At 41.0% G+C, this 22,566-nt stretch overlaps 1 protein-coding gene across 2 annotated transcripts in view; it reads right to left on the reverse strand.

The window, feature by feature from the left end:
• Positions 1–22,566, reverse strand: part of MAP2K5 (mitogen-activated protein kinase kinase 5) — a 288,293-nt gene that overhangs the window by 231,600 nt on the left and 34,127 nt on the right. For both annotated transcript variants that reach the window (XM_075535636.1, XM_075535635.1), the window contains exon 3: positions 12,102–12,169. In XM_075535636.1, coding sequence (XP_075391751.1) covers positions 12,102–12,169 — 68 coding nt within the window. The remainder of the gene's footprint in view (positions 1–12,101; positions 12,170–22,566) is intronic.

A 22,566-nucleotide genomic window follows, 5' to 3' on the forward strand; every position in this document is an offset into this window, starting at 1 on the left:
TTTGCTACTGTTATGAACAAGGCAACCCCTGTGAAAGGGTCGTTTGACCCTCTAAAGGGGTCACAACCCACAGGTTGAGAACCGCTGTCTTCATCTTAGGTCCTCCATAGTCTACCCACCTTCTCTCCCAGCCTATTTCATTCCCTCCCACTCACCACGCACACGGACAGAACCACAGCGCGCGCTCTCCAAGTGCACCAGCCCTTCCGGCACTTCTGTGGAGACCGTGCTCTGCCCAAATCCCCTCCCCAGGCAGGTCCTTCCTGCCCAGTCGCCCACAGGCTGGATGGGTACTCCTGGTTAGTGGTCACAGTGTGCTGGTTCGGGTGGACTAGAGAAACAAATTCATAGAGGCACACATATGTGTATAAGAAAGAGCTTTATATACAAGAGCAGTTGAATATTGAGAAAACGTCCCAGCCCAGATCAAGTTCATAAGTCCAATATTAGCCCATATGACCAATACACATCTATAAAGTCCTCTTCAGACTCACGAAACACGTGAAAAGATGTTAAATGCAGGAAGATCACAGGCCAGTGGCAGTGTAAGCATCTCAGTGATGTTAGCGGTCTCTACCTGGCTTCTCCAGCTCAGGACACTAGCGTAGCTCCATGTGTCTTGTCAGCTGTAATGTCTCCCAAGAGTGTGTCTGTGTCCCACCTCCAGTGAGCTACTTATCTCTGTGGCACCTCCAAATGAGATCATCAAGCTGCGACCTGATTGAAAGATTAGACTCCACCCCTTAACTCGTAAGTCTCAAACTGACAACAGGTCATGTAACTACCACACAGAGCACATTACAGTTCTTATCACCTGAGTCCTTTCATATTGAACTCTTTTTTTTTGGTCAGTTTCTCCAACTGAACCATGTACTCTGTAAGGGCATGGAGTGTGTATATTCACTACCCCCCCCCCCATCACAAGGCCCAACGAACATGTTATACAAATGAACGAGCAAATCAATGAGTGAGTGAACTCAGGTCCAACTCGATACAAGGGTGCTTCAAAAATCTCATGGAAAATTTCCATCATCTTTCATTCCATTTTCCCACAAACTTTTTGAAGCACTCTTGTATTCACTATTAGCTTTGTGCCCTGATGGCATAGTGGGTTACATGTTAGGTCAGTTAACCCCAAGGTCACAGGCTCAAAACTGCCAGCCTTGGAAAGGCATGCAATTTGTGTATGCCTCAGCATCCTCAGCTGCCAGAATGGAGAGGCCACCTGCGCTGTGCACGTTATACAGTGGCTACAAAGGCCCAATGCGAGGCGCTGGCACAGGGGAAAGTGTTGTGTACAGTGCATGGACTACAAGGGTAAGTCCAGAAGCACTGCCACAAAATCACAAATACCCAAGTGTGAAGACACCGCTTTTCCATATAGCCTCCCCACAGTCTATACACTTCTGAAGCAGTGTTTCCATCCCTCTAGCCCAGGGGCACTCAGGTCATATTCTTTGGAGATGGTTTTTGAGTTGGGGGAATAAAAAGAAATCTACAGGAGCAAAAGAGGGTGTCGGGGAGATGTGGTATGATTGTCCAATGAAATTCTCTTTGCCCTGCTTGAAAAATATCGGTGCTACCTGTGAAGAAAAAGCAGGTGCCTTGTTGGGATGAAAAAACTCCTCAGCATAAATTTCCTGGCCTTTTCCTAACCAATCCAGTTTGCCATTTTCTTAAAACTTCTTCCTTAAAACACAGGTTCCATGATTGTCCTGTGTGTGTCCTCCGAGGAAAAAAATGTACCAAAATTACCCCTTTGGGGTCCCACAAACCTCTTGAGTGGACTGCTCCAGCAGACCCCTCAGAAGGTACCGTCTTGACTGAACTTTGTCTTTTAAGGTGTTTATTGTTTTCGTTGTTATTTTTTAATTAGCACCTTAAGACAAATGAATACTAAGAGGACTTGTATGCAGCCATCCACTAATAGCAGAGATACATTAAACACATTTTATCTGTAATAAATGTATGCATGCTTCAGCAGGCCCTTTATAGCAACGTCTTTTTACTTAATCTTTTATTTCCTGGAAGTCCAAGGTGCTACCCATTGCACACAGAGCCTCTTTGGCCGAATCTCGTAAGTCTTAGCTGGCCACGGTTTCACCTCCAAAGAACAGTGCACAGAAGACAAACAGGCATGACCGCAGGATGACACCGGCACTACACAGACGTGAAAGTTAGTGAATCCATTTACTGACGCTAAGCCAGCATTCTGTCCCTTTCCATCAATTGCTGCACTACTATAAATAATACAAATAAGTAGAGGGAAATATTATGAGCAACACTGTTGCCCTTCTGGAAGCTTACCAAAAGCAGGAACCATGTTTTGTACATGTTATTGCTTCCAATGGTGGAGTAATTCATCTGAAGTTCGTATGTGAAGTGGAGATCCTTTGAGGGCCCTGATATGTTTGTTGTTGCATGCATGTAAATTTGGGGGGAAAGGAGAAATGGTTTCCCCCAGATTTTCTTTTTTTGTTTTTGGGGGGGCTTTAAAAATCATTTTATTGTGGGTTCATACAACTCAACACAATCCATATATGCATCAATTGTATAAAGCACATTTGTACATTTGTTAACCTCATCATTCTCAAAACATTTGCTCTCCACATAAGCCCCTGGCATCAGCTCATTTTCCCTCCTCCCTCCCTGCTCCCCACTCCCCACTCCCTCATGAACCCTTGATAATTTATAAATTATTATTTTGTCATATCTTACACTGTTTGATGTCTCCCTTTACCCTCTTTTCTGTTGTCCACCCCCCATGGAGGAGGTTATATATAGATCCTTACAATCGGTTCCCCCTTTCTACCCCACCCTCCCTCCACCCTCCCGGTATTGCCACTCTCAGCACAGCTCCTGAAGGGATCCTCCGCCCTGGATTCCCTGTGTTTCCAGTTCCTAACTGTACCAGTGTACACACTCTGGTCTAGCCACATTTGTAAGGTAGAATTGGGTTTTCCCCAAATTTTCAAAACACTTGTGCCCCCCTCAAAACATAAGAAAACACTATCTTCTAGTTCCTAGCACTGAGTCTTACAGATGAGAGGAGGGAAGGAGGAAGGTAGGAACTAAAGCAGCGATAGTAACTGCTCTCATTGGCCACACCTCCTCGCTTTCTGAGCAGCAAATCTCCTACACAGAGGGCAGATCGGGGTGATTTACTGTTCTTCCTCACATTTATAACAGGACAATCTCCTAAATCTCTCTTTAGCAAGTCTTCTAACAGGCAGCATAATTGGTATAGTATTTCAACTTATAAGGAATATACAAGCTGTTTGGGGGTTGGTTTTTTTGACTAATGATAAAATTTTCAAATTCCTCTTTCATCAATACAGCAAGCATGCCCCATTATATGTAGCCCAGTCAGTAATTACAGCAATAATCAATAAACTAACCAACTATTTGCAGTCCATCGTTAATTTATTCGTTTTCCCAGTGAAGAACCTAACCATCTTCACTCTGTCAAATGGCTACAAGTTCAATTACCACACTGCTCGGCCGTGTCATCAGTTACAGCTTCTCTCAATGATTTCTTCGGCTTTGCATGTGGAGGCTGACCTCTCACAAGCCATACCACAGCCCCAGGAGTCCAAGTCCCCGGGGAAGGCCATCTATTTCCAATGTCTTTTTACCTTTCTCAATCCACTGTCCTCACACTGCCGTGGCCACAATGTACCTGCAATGTGCACGTGTCCTTCCTTAAATGAATCCGGGACAACAGGCCACATCGCATCAGGGACAGATTGGATGGCGGTGACAAAAAATCACCATGCAAAGTCTTCCAGTGAGAAGGTCAGCAGGGAACGGCTTTGAGGCCTGTTTGTCAGCTAATGTTATTGCAGAGATGTGCTTTATTAATGATTTGGAAGTGAAAAAGACAGGGACGTGGCCAACTTTAATGATAGCACCATTCGTTTTGGATAGTAAAATCGTAAAGGACTTTTAGGAAGCTCCAGATGGTCTACATAGAGGCCCGGGCAGCCAATAGCAGATCTACTTCTACTTGGCGAAGTGTAAGATAATGTGCATTGGCAGAAGGGGTTTCCACTTGTATTTAGCAAAGGGTCCCAAACTAGCAGGCTCTCCTCAGCTGAAGCTCTCCGAGTCACCCTCGTGGTGAGCTTGGAGCTCTGTCTACGCTGACCTTCCACCTGCTTTCTAAGCTGCAACAGTTCTGAGATGCTTCTAAAGTAGGAGAATTTTAAATAGTAGCTTCAGGGGACCTGCCACTTAAATAAAACAGGACCATCAGGCTACACAGACAGTAAGCCAAATGGAGCATTCCATTATAAACAGGCGGCTTTCGTTAGTCTGTTCAAATGGAGTTTTGATGAAGCGTTGGCCTACTGTTCAGCTGCTGTTAATAAATTAATAAAAGGCAGTAAGAAATCCAGGCACAACATAGAGAAAAGGCTCTTATTTTAAATTTTTCAATGACCTTTAGGGAAATGTATTTAGTATGCTGAAATTTCCTGAATTCTTCTAATTATACTGAATGGCTGCAGATTTACAATCCCCTTTCAGAAATCTATAGAAAATACCTTCTTCCTTCCACTAAAGAGCACAAGGGCCAGCACGGGTCTAACACCTTTGTTATGCCCACAGCAATCCTACCGCTAGAGGCCAGCCATTGCCTTCCAGTTCATGTCCTCCTGCAAGAGACGCTCCTAGCCCAGCCCCAAGGTGGATGGCAGAAATACCTCCCAGTTCTGAAGGGCACATAGGTGGCGTGGTAGAGCAGCCAACCCACGGGCTGTGCTGAGCCCTCAGTAGAAATGGAGCTGCAATGGGAGTAGAGCCACATCAGTGATGAAATAGGGACGGCCCAAAGCTTACTCTGAAAGTCCCGAGTGGCCTGCTGCCAACCTGGCGGAGGCGTGCTTGTGTTCATTTTCCCTTTGCTTCCAAGAACCATATAAAACAACCTTTGTTCTGACACTAGATTGAATATGCTTCTGCTCCTTGCTACCAAACAATCCACATGATCTCTCACACATTAGCTGCCAACAAGTCGATTCCAACTTACAGAGATCCTACAGTACAGAACAGAACTGCCCCTCTGGGTTCCCAAGACTTGGATCTTTATGGGAGCAGGGAGGCTCATCTTTTTCCAAAGGAGAGACAGATGGGTTCAAACCACTGACCTGATGATTAGCAGTTCAGTGTGCAGCCCATCTATCACCCGATTCCTCAAGACAGTTCACAAGGGGTTAAATCGGGGTGCTTATGGGATGACTCAGTCAATCGGCATAACCCAGCTTATAAAGGCTACATTCTACACCCTTATTTGGTGAGTTGTGTCTAGTCTTAGACACTTGTGAGTGGCCATCTGAGCTACGACTTACTGATCTCTCCTTGGCCAAGCAAACGAGGACGGAAACCAAAGCCTGGTCTAAAGGACTGACGGGCTTACGAGAGCCAAGGCCTCATCTACTCTGAGACCGGAACTAGGTGGTAGCCAGCTACTACTACTAACCAATCTCATCAAGACCACAATACATGGAGCCAGATAAATGGGAGAAAAAATGTAGAACAGACTTCAAATTCATAAAAAGTCCAGATTGTGCTCACTTCAGCAGCACATATACCAAAAAGTCCAGACTAACCAGACCAATTGATACTACAGGACTGCCTAAGATACCCTTTAAACTTTGACGTGAAACTACTTCCAGAAATCACAGTTCAGCTAAATAACAGATTGGCTCAAAAAAGAATGTCTCCTGTAAGTAATGTGCTCTTTTAAAAAATCATCTACCTCCAAAACAAAGATGAGCTGGTAAGGGGAGTTGGACAGAGAAAGTACATTACTGGAAACAGAACCAGTAGACATGGAATAATGGAATGTTAATGTGCGTGTTGTGAAAAATGTAATCAATGTCACTGAACAATTCGTAAAGAGATAGTTAAATGGGAACCTAAATTGCTGTGTAGACTTTCACCAGAAACATTAAAAAATACTAAATAATAATGCCTACTTCATTTTTATCACCATTTCAAGGTCATTTCACAACCCCAATGAAGCCCCAAACATAGAGAAAGGACTTAAGATAATCGGGTAGGGGTGCAGGTAGGGGAAGTTTTTGAGAAAAAACAAAGCAAAATAAATTGACTAACAACTTAGAGCAGGCCGTTTATTAAGTACATAAGCTCAGCAATTTTCTAATCAACACATTCAGTTCCTCCAGTTCCTATTTACACTCTTCATCATTTCCCACCCTGCCAGAATCTAAGGGGGCTTCAAAAAGGTCAAGGACAAGTTCTACCATCTTTGATGCCATTTTTCCATAGACTTTTGGAAATCTTTTATATGACCTACATTACCAATTGTTCTTCAGAATTGCATTGAATTAGAAAACTGACCATTTATTGAAGGCTCAGAAAATTTCCCATTTGCCAAGTATAACCAAGTAGTGTCTATTTAATATGGGGGAAAAGAACTTCCAATGTCTTTGGTCCGTAGGAAAAAAAATTTTCTATCAAGGGCATCAAGGGTATTAAATGTTCAACTAGTAAGTAGAAAATCAATTTTTGTGGTAAAACAGCTTGTAGACAAGGATAGATCTCATAAAACCTCAAAATATCACAGGTAATTTTTTACCTTCCTGTTCCAAACCCAGGGGCGCCCCGGTGGTACAGTGGGTTAGTGCTTGACACAAGCCAAAAAGTCAGCAGCTCACCCCCCACCCTACCCCCACTGCTCAGTGGCAGAAAGATGTCACCCTGTGCATCCAGACAAGTGACAGCTTTAGAGACCCTAGCGAGCAGTTCCGCTCTGTCATATAAGGCAGGAAGCAAGTCAACAACAAAGATTTGGGAAGATGGTCAAACTCGGGGAGGCTGACATTCTAGTAACTAGCATTATTTTTCACTCTCAGGGGATAATATATATATATATATATATATATATATATATATATATATTCACAAAATATCCTCAGCAGAACCTCAATGGCATCATTTAAATAGCAATAAAATTTAAAAAATAACCAACAGCAATCACAAAAGACCACTAAGAGTGAAGCCACTGGGAGTCATAACACCTGGGTCTGTGTCTAGGCCCCTGCTGTCAAACCGATCCTGACTTGCAACAACCCAATCGGTTCTCAAGCCTGTAAGTCCTTATCGAAGCAGAATGTCTCGTGTTTCTCCTAGGAGGTTTGAACTGTCAGCCTTTCATGCAACAGCCAAGCACTTAACCCACCATGCCACCAGGGTTCCCTGAATCTGGGCCGCGCAATGTCCCCGTCTGTGAAATGAAAGAGCTGAGAACAAGAACCTCTGAGAGTCCGCTCACCAACTCTACTTGAGCAACTGATTTTAGAGGCGATCTTCGGGTTACGCAAACTAGGATGAAGCTAATTGTATGCCGATTCACAAGGTGCTGCAGGGGTCAAAAAGTACTTGCCCTCCTGGTACCCAACATCTAACAAGGTGCACGATGGTCAAGTACACCAAAGGGAATACTTACACTCCTCTGCAGCACAAGGTCTCTGCCATACGGGGAGCCATCGCAGCAAAACTCGCCCCACACCTTTCTGGCAATGTGGGAAATGGTATGAAGAGGGCGAGTGGACAAAATGAAGAAAAGTATGCTTGTCAATACCGCACTCCACTCACACAAGCCCCACAGTAAGTCCTCAGAGAACAAGGTATAATGAATCCTTTACTACACATACGGTTTTGGCAGAAACAAACATGAGTCTATTTACAAAAGCAAGATGTACTGCTGAGTTTCTTACTGAAAGCCACCCGAAAGCAGGGGTTAACTTTAAAATCACCCCTTCCTAGAGCGGGGTCTCAATGACAGATCGGTTTATGATGGATTAATAAACCAGGCTTTACCTCATCAGCTGACTCAATAAGGAAATGAAGGCAAGGTTACCAGACAACCAAGTCATTAAAATGGAAGGAGAAACGAAGCAGCACACCCTTTTGAAGTTTTCTAGGAAATGAGAAAGGGGGGTTGAAAATGAAACTACATAAAGGGAATATTTAACAGGGCTTTTTAAATAATTAGCAATGATCAGGTATTTAGTTTTTAGAAGAGGTAGATTATAGATATATACATAAATATACTTTTTCTAATAAAACGTTTCACATTCTAATTAAAAAATACTTTATGGAGAAATTAAAAAGATACAATAGTGTCAGAGGAAAAGCCATGATCCCAGAAGTGGAATATTCTAACAACATAACTTACAAGAAACTACCCTATAAAAACAGATTGTTGATTAACACAAACTCATAACAAAATGCAGAGAACTATCACAATGGTTCTGTAATAACATTTGGCTGCTGAATTCTTTCAATACATTAAATATCTCCTTGGAGACCAAATTACTTTATATTTTCTTAAAAGACAATTTATTATAGCTTTGTTTTCTTCTCATTATCTCTTAAAAATATATCTAATGAAAAAAAGAATACGACTTCTAAATAACTTACATAAAATGCTACTAATGTGTGACAACAGACTTTGGCTTAATATGTTGGCTATTATTTAACAGCACACAACAGCATATTCTCATGACAAATCCTCACCACTATTCAATATTCCCCGTGTCACATGCACCACAAACCACTGCGTGCCATGATTATGGCACACATGAAATTAGCAGCCTACGGCTGCTATCGATTTAAATAATTGATAAGTTTCCAATTAAAAAGGCAACATTTTCAGGTCTAATACAAAAATCTATTAAAATTACTGATTAAAACTTAGGCTTGTGTTGGTTCAAAGCCAGGAAATGTTTGCCGAAAAAACCAACAACAAAGGCAATTCTGCCAAGGCTGGCTCTGTTTTTATTTTTTTAATTCTAGCACAGAGATTTAGGATCACTTAACATTTGTAATCAAACTGGGGGAGAATAAGTAAAGGAATTACAGCAAAAGTGTTTCCAGTTTTGCTTCCTCCCATATTGCTTTTAAAGAAATTGATCACACATTTATTATGTCTACATGCAAACCTAGGCTGATTTTTCTGTATATATTTAGCTATCGGTCAGTATCTTCCCTAGGCCACCACACCAAATCCAGAGGCAGAATTTCCCAGAGCCTAGCTGAACCTAAAAAATAAAGACCAATGCAAGTTTTTAGTTCTAGACTGGGAATCATGAGGATCACCAATCAAAATCAATTGTGATACAATGTCCAAATGATTCTCCTTATGATAAAACTGGCCCCCAACGAAATTTCAACAAGGGACACACCAAACTGACACCCACTCAATCTTGAATTCTGAGGGGTTGTCCCTATTCTTTACCAGTTAACACCAGTTATTTCCAAAAGGGAGCCATATCTGCCCCTGGTGGTGCCGGAAGGATCCAAGAGGAGCAGCAAAAGCAGATACCTACACTTTATCCTGGATGCTGGGCTCATAGTACCAAAGTACTTCATTGCCAAGGGCGCGCCAAGTACATTTTTTTTCTGAAAAGGGAACAGGAAGCCAAAAGAGTTTGGGAACCTATGCTGAATGCCAAAAAAAGGCAGGGGACCACAGGGACTATAGCAACAGACACGGGGACAGAAAATCCCATGAAAGTCTGAAATGACTGAACACATTCTCACTCATTTATTTTTATCTTCATCTTGAAACACTCAGGACAGGGGAGACTCAGTTGCTGTAAATATCTATTGAGTGAACTAATGAGAAGACTTGGGAGTTGTCAAACCATAATCTATGGACCAGTATTCATTAAACATTTTCACCACTCAGAGCAAAGTAGCAAAAAATAATATTGCAGTGGATTTTACATACAGCCTAATTTAGCTCACTTAAAAATAATGGCCATCTTTACCTCTGGCATTATGCCTTGCCCACAGTTTGAATCTTTACCTCCCACAATTTTGTGCTTTCAAATCAAGTGATGGCAACAGTAATTTTATTAGCTCATTAATATTATCAATATGCTCATAAGGCAAAAGTAGGTTATCTGCTAAGGTCTGCCCCTTGATATAAAAAAAAAAAAAAAGGACTGCTTCGCACAATCTCATTACCTCAGAATCAGTGAGCTGGAAGATCTCTTTGTAGGAGCTAAAAGTAGCTCCTGAGAAACCTTGGGAACTATTAGTTATAAGAATCACTGCACAACAAAGCATTACGCAAATGTTGAATTTTCCAAAATAAGCTTATTGTCAAGAATAGAGATTTTACACGTATTTCAACTGAGGTGTTATAAAAACAGAAATCACTCAGTATTTAATAATAATTTACAACGGTGGAGTGTGTGTGTGTGTGTGTGTGTGTGTGTGTGTGTGTGAGAGAGAGAGAGAGAGAGAGAGAGAGAGAGAGAGAGGACACAGAGAGAGAAACATTGTAAACCAATGAATGAGTATGGCATAAGAAATTGAACATAAATTCCACAATCGCATTCATCTGGCTGTAAGATCTTGGGGAATTCTTTTAGCCATGGTGCCCAGATCTAAAAAAACAGGGATGATGGTACACACCTTGCAGAGTGATTATTAAAAGTAAATAATAGCAAGCACTTAGAAATGGACACTGTTGCAGTGATCACCGGTGGTAATGTTTCCCCAAAAAGGACAATTTGTCAGATCCTTCCAAAAGCGCATCACTGAAAGCATACCCTTGTGTATGGTTATGTCAGATACTTAATGAGAGCTCACTGATAATTCATTCTTGCAAGAGATCTATCTGAGAAAACCCGAACCCATCTGTGTGTCCTTTCCAAAAGTAAGCATGTCACATTCTCAGGAGAGTTAGCCTATCTATCAATACTAGTGCTAGCCCTTTCAGTAGACAATCTTGCCCTGCCTTTCAAGGTACTGATGAGCCCAGCTCTAAATTCTCAGTACACAAAGACTCCCACATAAGTTAATGGGAAGTCAATGGGAAATTGACTTTTCCGGCTCTGTGCTGGTTGAAAGCAACGCTCTGTTAATCATGCCATTCTTCTTGTTCTCTCTCCTCCTACCCTAAATTAAAACTATTGGAGAAAACCCACACAGATTGTTTTTCTTTTTCTTTACAGTTTTCATTACAATGAAACAGCATCCTGGTTTAAGCAAAGGTTTCTCACAAATGTACAACCTAACCAGTTGGCTAAGATGGTGTCTTCACTGAGCCCCATGGGTCCTGGGTCCTTGGGTTCCACTGAACTACACTTTGCATTTGTATAGAACTCGTAACTTTCCACATCTACTGCCCCTATTGATGACTACAATGGCCCTGTGCAGCAGAAAGGACAAGTATTATTATCCACAGTTGACAGATGAGGCAGCAGCCCTCTGCAAGGTTAAGTGACTTGCCTAAGGCCAGGGAGCCAGAGGAGAGGGGTGGTCTCTGGACTTCCCAGTAGGGGCTCTTTCAGCCACAACACTGGGGAGGGCTTTGGAAACAGATTACAAACCGACACAAAACAAAAACAAAAGAGAAGAAAACTCCAATCTGGGCTCACTTCTATTTCGTGGCACTTGAATTTACCAAACATAGCACTAAAGTTTCTGAAAGACACCCCTTTCTCTTGTTTATCTACTTTCTTTAGAAACAAACTTTAATGGGAAATTTCAGTGACATTTGAAACATGCAAGAAAAGTCATTTCTGGATAGATTCAAATCACTTGGATTCAGCAAGTAACCCTGTAGTTCATCTTGGGGTAGGAGGGGGGAGCAGAACATAAAATAACTCAGAGTACCTCTTTAAATCGTGTTTCCATATTAAGCCTGCAGCTACATTATAACTATAGTCTGTTTGGAAGGGTGAAAGAGATCTCCAGTTGAAAGTAGATTTTGAAAAATTTTTTAGAGCCCAGGGGTTCATTTTTAATGAGCCGTTACTTTAAGTACTGCATAAAAAATACAGGAAATTGATAGTCCATTTAGTCTGCACCATACCTAATGCAAAAGTCATTAAGATGCATTATTCTTAATGTTCATGATATGATCAGTAAGTGTGCAAGTCCTCTGAAAAGAATGCCCTTAACTTTCACATACGGGAATCTTTGAAAACCGTCCATATGATATAGCGAAATGTTATGACAACTGTAATTTAACTTCCATAGCCTCACTATGCCTGGGGAACCTCATCCTCAATTACATTAACATTTTAAAAAATAGTCCTCATTTGTAATATACTTACATATGACAGCATTGCCTTCATTTCTTCATCACTTCTCACTGTAATTCGATCACCATCTTCATCTTCATCTGTTTAAAAAGCAACATAATGTAATGAGATTTTTTTAAATGTACAAAAATCATGCTAAGAAGGAACATGATACAATTGGTTTTTTACCATTAGATTATAAATTCTAAAAATTGTAAAGGACCAAAAAAAATCTCAACACTATAGGTTGGGGGAACATTAGGGTCATTGATTAATTTCCTTTTCCTTTTTCTTCTGACTACAGTTAGCATCTCAATTAAAAACAAAAACCAGAAAATAGTGCTGGTGAATTCTGACTCCTAGTGACACTCTCAGACAACTGAACTGCCTCACGGGCGGGCCGGGCTGTGAACTTATTGACGCAGACTGCATCATCTGTCTCCCTCTCAGTGGCCAGTGGGTTTGAACCATTAACTCATCAGGTCAGCAGGCAAGTGCTTTCACGAAGGCACCACCAGGACCCCTAGCATCTTAAAAAAAAAAAAGGAAAGCCATTTTAAGGATAGCCCAGATTACAATAATGCTTGTGTCATTCATAATATCTATCTTAAAAAAATAAGTATAACTAGAACAGGTTTGAAACACTTAAAAAGAGAGAGAGTTCAGTGTAGTTCTGGTAATAATACTTAAAAATTGTTCCCAAACAGCACCCTCTCCCTGGACTTCTCTACTCTCCTCTCTCCTGGGTAATTTATCAAGTCACAAAAGCATGATACAAATGACTAACATTTATGGACTACTACCGCACACAAGCGGGAGAAAGATGAGGTGGTCTACTACTGTCATAAAGATGATGGCCACAAACGTACAACTGTGCTTGGTACAATGATGGATGTATGGATTTGATAAGAGTAGTATGAGCCCCCAATAAAATGATATAAAAAAGATTTACAACCTCAGAAAGCCATACAGTGGTCACGATGAGTCGGATCGACTCGAAGGCAGTGGGTAAGTAAGTACACACAAGGTGTCACAATGTATGCTTCCTATGCAGTACTTCATTAAAAATCTAACAGCAACTCCGTGATACAGCCATCAGCTTGATCACTATTCTCCTTCTATAAAACAAGAAATGGGGGCCTTTGTGAAAGACGAACTCCAACACACGTGGTTCCTTTGTCCCATGTTATCAGCAGCGCATTCTTTCTCTCTCGGGGCAGGCTCATTTGTATTAGGTATTCTCTGATCATCATTAAATTGCAGTGGTCACTCATGTTGCATTGAAGTCATGGAACAGTTTTAAGAGGACTTTAGAAACACACAACCAGATTGTATCCATTTGGATAGATGTTGTCATCAAAGGAGTCACACCAAGAAATAATCTACCTATTTCAAAAATGCTTCTACTGAAGCCCTTGGTATCAGCTCCTCATTTTCCCTTATTAAAAAAATTTTAAAGAAGCTCTTCAAAAACTGCTTTCAGAATCCGAGGACAGACCAGATGATCTCATTTGTTAACCCCAAAGAGAACTGTTGGCCTGGTCCCACACCCACACCATCTGCCAGGCAAGGCTCAGAATGACTTTTGGCTCTTTCTAAATATTGAGATAGTTACCTCATCCTTTGAAAGACAACCATTTGTCAGTGGTGACAACAGCCTATGTGGTAGGCTTTAAATGCACCACTGAAGAAATGCCAGACCTGCTGTGAGCGGTGGCAGCCTTGCTGGAAGGAGTGCCCAGCTTCCCGGGATGACAACCTGGACGGGACTGACTCTTACTTCAGCGCTTCAGCTTTGGAACATTAAACAATCATTGTTATTATTTTTTGGTCACTTGCGGGCATATCATTACTCACTTGATAAGATGCAACGATCACTCAGATTAGAGGTCTAGATGACCAGAGACAGAATCCCACCATGAAGACAATACATTTGCCAGGCATGCTCTGGGAACTCTTCCTGATTATGCAGGGGCTTGGGGTTCAGATGTGGATCTTGTCCGCCCCTCACCTCAGTGGGCACTCCCAGGGACACTTCTGAAGACAGTCCCTGTTCTGGGAGCAGTCTGTGGGAGCCCAAGGTGCTCTCTCCCAATTAGCCTAGTTCCGAGCAAAATCCGTCTTCCTTCTGACCCTCAGCAGCCAACGACAATCTGACAGCAGGAAGGAAACCAGCAGTTAGGCCAGCCCCCCCTGCTCAGTAGCCAAGTCAACGTCTCATCAAGGTGTTGTTTCCAAAGAACTTGTTCCTGGATCTGGCATCTCGGGTCTTGACTGCCTCTTGTCAAGTGTCCCAACTCAATCGGAAGCACTGTCATCAAGTGACACTGCATAGAGAGTTGACATCATTACTAATCCACCAAGAGCTATTGGTCACTTGCAGAAACAGAAAGGCTTCCAAGTGCATAAGGAGTCTGTAGGAGTCTAGTGCTCTCTTTCTCTGTCTTTTTACAATGTATGGACTCTCTAGGACCAAACAGAGATAGGGGCTGGTGGTAGGAGGTGCCATTCTCCAGTTTTGGAAATGCAATGAGGAATTTCCACAATGGTTGCAGATATTCAAAGGGAGGTCGAAAAGCTTTCTTTAAAATGCAGGAGATGGGGGTGCAGGGAGGGGGCAGACACAGTAAAAACTTCCCTACCATCGAGTCAATTCCAACTCACTGTGACCCTACAGGACAGAGTAGAATGGTCCCTATGAGTTTTTGAGGCTGTAAATCGATAGCACAGCAGAGAACCTCACTTCTCGGAGGGAGTGGCTGATCTTGCAGTGAGCAGACCAGCAGATGACTCCCTATCATCTGGGCTCCCCTGATGGAGTGTAAAGGTAAATAGTATTATATAACACCACACATAAAAGAACTTACATTTTTGCTTTAAAATCAAGTCCAATTCTCTGTTTAAATGTAAACTAAAAATTATTTATGCTTGAGAAGTCTTGAACTTGGTTAAAGAACAATTTCCAGGCTGAACATAATCATTTTTTTTTGTTTTTGTAAATCTCATTTCTGCACCAGAGCTGGCTACCGAGATGAAAGTTAACAAAAAAAAAGGCTGGCTAAAAATGGGTGCATAAGCAAAAAAAAAAAAAAAAGAATATGTGTGTGTATATATATGTGTGTGTGTGTATGTATATGTATATATATATATACATATACCACATTGAATGAAAGGGTAAGTGCAGAGTGGAGACCCAAGGCCCAAGTGTCGGCCACTGGAGATCCCCTCATAGAGGGGTTTAGGAGAGGAGATGGGTCAGTCAGGGTGCGAGGTAGTACCGATGAAGAGCACAGCTTTCCCCCAGATCCTGGATGCTTCCTCCCCCCAACTACCATGATCCGAATTCTACCTTGCAGGGCTGGATAGGGCAGAGGTTGTATACTGGTGCATATGAGGGCTGGAGGCACAGGGAATCCAGGGTGGATGATACCTTCAGGACCAAGGGTGTGAGGGGTGATGCAGGGAGAGTGTAGGGTGAGTGGGTTGGAAAGGGGGAACTGATTACAGGGATCCACATGTGACCTCCTCCCTAGGAGAGGGACGGCAGAGAAGTGGGGAAAGGGAGACTCCGGATAGAGCAAGATATGACAAAATAACGATGTATAAATTACAAAGGGCACATGAGGGAGAGGGAAAAGGGGAGGGAGGGGGAAAAAAAAGAGGACCTGATGCAAAGGGCTTAAGTGGAGAGCAAATGCTTTGAGAATGATTGGGGTGAGGAATGTATACAATTGCTTTATACAATTGATGTATGTATATGTATGGATTGTGATAAGAGTTGTATGAGTCCCAAATAAAATGTAAAAAAAGAAAAGGAGAAAAAAGAAAGAAAGAAAAGAAAATGATTAGGGCAAAGAATGTACAGATGTGCTTTATACAATTGATGTATGTATATGTATGGACTGTGATAAGAGTTGTATGAGCCCCTAATAAAACGTTTAAAAAAATGGGTGCATAAGCAAATGTGAAAAAAGCTGACAGTGCCCAGCTACCAAAAGATATAGCATCTGGGGTCTTAAAGGCTTGAAGATAAATAAGCAGCCATAAATGCTTGAACTGAGAAGCAACAAAGTCCACATGGAAGAAGCACACCAGCTGGTGTGATGAGGTGTCGATGGGATCAGGTATCAGGCATCAAAGACGAAGAACAAAAAAATCATATCAATGTGAATAAGGGGGAGTACAGAGTGGAGACCCAAAGCCCAGCTGTAGACAATTGGACATCCCCTTATAGAAGGGTCACAAGGAAGAGACGAGAGAGTCAGGGTGAAGTATGGCACCAACGAAACACACAACTTTCCTCTAGTTCTTTAATGTTTCCCCCACTCCACTGTCATGACCCCAATTCAACCTGACAAATCTGGCTAGACCAGAACATGTACATGGGTACAAACAAATAAGAGCTGGAAACATCGGGAATCCAAGACAAATAACCCCTCAGGACCAATAATCAGGGTAGTGATACCAGGATGGGAAGGGGAAAATGGGAGGGAAAAGGGGGAGCTGATCACAATGATCTACCTATACCCCCTCCCAGGGGTATGGATAACAGAAAAGTGGGTGAAGGGAGACATCAGACAGTGTAAGACATGAAATAATAATAATAATTTATAAACTATCAAGGGTTCATGAGGGAGGGAGGGAGGTGGGAGGAAAAGAGGAGGGAAAATGAGGAACTGATACCAAGGGCTTAAGTGGAAAGAAAATGATGATGGCAACAAATGTACAAATGTACTTGACACAATGGATGGATGGATGGATTGTGATAATAGCTGTACAAGGCCCCAGTAAAATGAACTTTTATAGCCTGTCTACATTCAAATTTTAATACATATGAGCCCTCAATAAGTACTGCTCCCATGGGTTAGTATGGGAGGTGAATTTGTAGTTAATTAAAGCAGTATAAAAACCTTTCCATAATTTGTAAAGAGAGGAATCAAATTCCAGAAAGATCATTGAAACCACATCCTCTCTGAATCAAAAACAGAGGGGAAAAGGGGGAGTGGGAGTGGCGAGTTCAAGTTCTCAAAGCCAGCTTGAACCTAAGCCTGGAGTTCTATGAATCTCTGAAGGGATTACGTCAGTGAACAACTGTGAGAGAAGCCAGCTATCGGAGAAGTGTCCTGCCGAGAAGCCCCATAAAAGTAGGTCTACCACCCTACAAAGGTCCTCTGGTGTAAGTGAACCAGAAAACACCAAACAAACAAACAAAACCGGAGGACAACGGGCTAGCAGAGCTTTTCAACAATAATTTTGGGGCCAAGTACTGAAGCTGCCCTTCAGGGATCTGACTCCGAGAGAAAGACAGACTTCAGCTACACCGAAAGAGGCATGCCAATCAAGCCAGGGAGAAAAACAGGCTAACGTGACCCAGTCATTCATATTTTTTATGGATTAAAAAGGCACTCAATCTTTTCCCCTGAATATTAGATTATTTGTTGTTATTGTTGTTGTTGCTGGTTTGTGCCTTTCCCATCACGAATTTTATGTAGGTATTTGTTTTCTTGGCAAATTCCTCTTCAGGGGAAACTGCTGCACTCTTTAATCTTTGTGTGTTTTATCCAAGAGGAGACTCGGTCCACAAAAACCGCTCCTCTCCATGGTAGCCACACCCAGGTGAAGACCGGCAATTCAGCCAAAAAGACAAAGTCAATGGCTCTCTGCCTTTGGTAGCAGTCCCAGAAGAAACAATTAGCCTTAACATTGGCATTAAGAATCCGCTTCTCTCTAAAATCATTGGCTGAGAAGTCAGTAAAAGGTAAGAAGAGGTATATGTGTGTCGAAAAACTTAGAAAGACAAAACCCTGAACACTTTTTTGACCAAAAGTTGGATGTAGTCCATCCAGCAAGTCCATTTACCTGCAGAACCAGACTGGCTATAAAAATGACACCGACTGGACCTACACATCAGAACAAGCCACTAAAGTGGCCCAAAGAGCTTCCCCAGCAACGATGGCAGTGAATATGGGGGAAAGTAGTGGTGCTAGGTAGGAAGAAGTAGGAGGGAGAAAAAATCATTCAAACTCTTCGTCTTACACAGGGAGGATATTTGCCATCTGACCAAAAACGAAGCCGTGGATAGCAGCAGAAAGGGGAGGGAGAGATCTGATGCACTGGTTCACAACGAGAATGCCAGGCTTCTCTAGTTGCCTGGAGCATAGTAATATGATTCCCAGCACATTCGGGAAGCAAAAGGAGAATCCGAAAGTCTATGTACTGGCTGGATTTTGTTAATGTCACTTAAAATGGAGGCAAAAATCCTAGCAAGATACCAAATAGAGTGCAGCAGATGGTAAACAAATATTATGAAGCAATCTTCACAAAACCTGCAGTGTGTCACAAATATACAAAATGGCAGAGTTTGGGGAAAGAGAATCATAACGGGCCATATGTTGTTAGCGATTTACTTGAAGCAACATGCATCCACAAGAGGAACCCAGAGAAGGGACATAAGGGGCAGGAGAGGAGAGGAGAGGCAGCCTCAGGTGGGGGGCACGCACAGGCCTAACCAATAAACAGGAGGCGCTGCAGCGGCCTGGCACACAGCACGTACTGCAGTAACAAGGACCCAGTGGGCTTCTGAGAGGTACATACATGTCAGCTCCAACCAAGATGACAGAAAGGTACGGCAATATACAATACATCACCGGGCACAGCCCGTCAGTGCCAGGTGGAAGTCAATTACAACTACAGCCAAGACATGTTTCTCAGGCAAGAGGAAAGAAGAGAAAACATAATGGCAAAGTCAGGAAGACAGCAAAAAAGAAAACGACTAGGCAACGGTGCCGTTCAGAAGTCCTCTGAGGTGCAGTCTGGCAGTCTCGGCAGGACTACAGGTGAGGAGGTCCTCTGGTCAAATCTTCAAGCTCTAGCTTTCCTTTAGCTTCCCGCCTCCTGCCCCGTCTTTGTTTCTTTCCACCCTCCAACTCATCGTTTAGGGCCCACTATTTCCAAGAATGGGTCTACGTACTATGGGGGAGGAAAACAAACAAACAAACAAACCAAACAGAAACCGGCCCTCTGGGAGCTGCAAAACAATTCAATGTTCACTCAGCTCACTGGCGAGGCATCAATGCGGACTCATAGTGACAGCGCTGCGACTTCGAGAATGGAAGCATGTAGGAGAGCAGAAAGCCCAGCCTCTGTGCCACGGAGCTCCTGGTGGTTTCCAGGACCAGCCACGCAAGGATGGGCTGTGCAGACCCCTAGCAGAGACGTGCTCCAGGCAAGGAAAGCAGCCAAGGGAAAAAGGGCCTGAGCCAGAAGACGGCTGTGTCTCTTCCGATCCGCTGGGACAGAATGAGATAGAGGTGACTGAGAGAAGTAATGGTGGGACAGGGTCAGGGGCGAGTAAGAAAATGTGCACCCCTGGCTATCAAAAGATACAGCGTCTGGGGTCTTAAAGGCTTGAAGGTAAACAAGCGGCCATCTAGCTCAGAGGCAACAAAGCCCACATGGAAGAAGCACACCAGCCTGTGCGATCACGAGGTGTCGAAGGGATTAGGTATCAGGCATCAAAGAACAAAAAAATCAAATCATTGTGAATGAGGGGGAGTGCAGAGTGGGGACCCAAGATCCATCTATAGTATGGTGACCAGATGTCCCGATTTTTAACAATTTGTCCTGTGTCCTGCGGTGTTTTCAAAAAGTCCCGATTTTTGGAAAGAATGCATGACAAGCTGGGGAGCGGCGGGAGAACGGGAAGGGAATATATGGATTTCGGCTACCATGTGCCTATTTCGCCAGGATATGAGTTTTATATTATTTTTGTTAATTTTATAATGTTAAACATTAATAATAACAAATAATTGTTGAGAACGGATTATCGAGAACTGCTTATCAAAGTTCACATTGTTGATCAGTTGTTAGAATTCGACCACCATTGTTTGGACAATGAACAATGGCATTTTTTGGCACTGGCAACAACGAAAACATTTTGTAACTGTCTCTCAGACGATACACATCCTACTTGGTGCTAGTGCTAGTTAAACAAGTGATGTCAACAAATCAGCTATTCATATAATTTAGGTAAGTAATTTATTTATTTCATAAAATTTCTTGAATTTAGCAGACAGTACTTATATTATTTATATTTTATAGTGGCTGCAAAAAGTCTAGCGCCGTCCTTGAAAGTGACACTTATGACTTATGTTATGGCAAATTCAGAGAAAAAATAATACAAGTTAGTATTGTTATTATTTAGAAGGAAATATAGGATTAAAATTAAAATAATTTTTTAAATAGTTACTTTATAACAATCAAATTAATTTAATTTATAAACTAACAATAAAATATGTCCATGTAATTATGTACCTACTTGCTGTGGTTTTAAGCAATATGTATATAATAATTTATAATATAATTTAAAATTATTTTTTAATATTTTTAACATAATGAGTAAGAAAAGAGGATGCAAATTCAACGATGATCTAAGAAATGAATTTCCTTTTATTGAAAATAAACAAAAGTGATTACATGGTAAAATGTGAGAAATGTAATTGTGAATTTTCTATTTCGCATGGCGAGAAGAATACTTCAAAGCACTTGGAGACACAGAAACATAAAAGATATTTAAGTACTGCTGTATCTTCCTCCAAAATACAGGAATATTTTTGGAAAACTTATAGAGACGAAGAAAAGAAACTAGCATTAGCAGAAGGACTTATGTCTTTTCATGCTATTAATCACAATCATTCCTTCAGATCTATGGACTGTACATCACAAGTTGTCAAAAAGTTAATCAACAAAAAATCTGCCTGTGCTAGAACAAAATCTAAGGCAATTGTGTGTAATGTGCTTTCCCCATATGCATTTTCAGAATTAAACAAAAATCTAGAAAAATTAATTTTATATCCATATATTCTGACACATCTAATCATAAGGATATAAAGTTATTTCCAAACATTATTAGATTTTTTAATTCGGAAACTGGAATAAAAGTTAGAATTTTAGATTTCGTTTCTGTGCCCGGCATAACTTCTGATATAATTTTCAATTCCACTATTAATATATAGGGGAAAAAACAATTTAAAACATAAAATGATTGCATGTTGTGCAGACAACACGAATGCAAATTTTGGAGGAAATGTGAGAAGAGGTACAAATAATATTTTTTATAAATTAAACAAAGACCTTGATCAAAACATTATTGGTGTTGGTTGTGCAGTGCACATGATACATACAAAAGGCCATTCAAACAGCTGCTGATCTGCTGCCCGCAGATGTGGAAAATATTGTTATTAAAATATATTCTTATTTCTCTATATACACTGCGCGTTGAAATGCTTAAAGAATTTTGTGAAACTGCGGAAGTCGAATATCAGAAAATACTTGGATACAGTAAAGTGCGCTGGTTAGCTCTTTTGCCAGCTGTCAAAAGAATTTTGAAAATATAAGATCCTTTGAAATCCTACTTTCTATCACAGGATAAATGTTCTAGAATTTTAGAAGAGTTTTTTGAAAAAGAATCTTCAAAAATTTGGCTAGAGTTTGTACACAATCAAGCAGCTCTTTTTCAAAATGCTATAAAACGTATTGAAGGTGACAAAATTTTGGTAATCAAAGTATCAAATGAAGTTAATAATTTAAAATTTCAGTGTCAAGAGCAGTTAGAAAATAATTTTCTTCCGTTAACTATCTGTAATAGTATAAGCCAGCTAGAAGAACAAGGTGCAATAAATCATGCAGATATCATGAATCACTTAAAAAAGTTCTATAGTAACTGCATAGATTATTTAGAAGAGTGGACGGTACATTATAATGCTATTGAACATTTTCATTGGGTTACATTAAAAGAAGAAGTTAATTGGAATGATGTACAAAAATCATTCGATCATATTGCTCAAAATTTCCCATATAGTAATATTTCAAAAAATGATCTTTTTAATGAGGTATCATTATTTTAAAAATATATTGATAAGGAAAAGGTTAAATCTTGGGCATCAGCAAAAATCACAATAGAGAACAAATGGTTAGAAATATTTCATCGTTTTAAAACAAACCATGTTCTACACAATAATGCACTAAAATTTGTGGAATACGCGCTGTTCTTACCAGGAACGAATGCTGCGACTGAATGCGTTTTTTCTACAGTAAATAAAATGTGGACATCAGAAAAATCACAATTAAGTGTTGAGACTTTGAAAGCCATTTTATGTGTGAAATATAATTTAACAAATTCTTGTGAAAAATTTCATGACCTTTTAAATGACAGCAATCTACTAAAAAAATTCACTCAAATGAGAAATATGCCAAAGAATAAAATAATAGTATACATAATTTTTAATGTATTATATCTGTAAACTGTACTTATGTTGAAATTTAAAAATATGTATTATAATACTATTTTTGCATTCTATGAAAATTTTTGTTGCTCCATATAGACCAAATTTTTTCATCAAAAACGTCCGTCCCCCCCCAGTCAATGGTGTCCCACTTTACCAATGTTAAAATCTGGTCACCTTAATCTATAGGCAAAAGGACATCCCCTTACAGAAGG

This window comes from Tenrec ecaudatus, chromosome 17 (genome assembly GCF_050624435.1).
Source record: "Tenrec ecaudatus isolate mTenEca1 chromosome 17, mTenEca1.hap1, whole genome shotgun sequence".
NCBI lineage: Eukaryota > Metazoa > Chordata > Mammalia > Afrosoricida > Tenrecidae > Tenrec > Tenrec ecaudatus.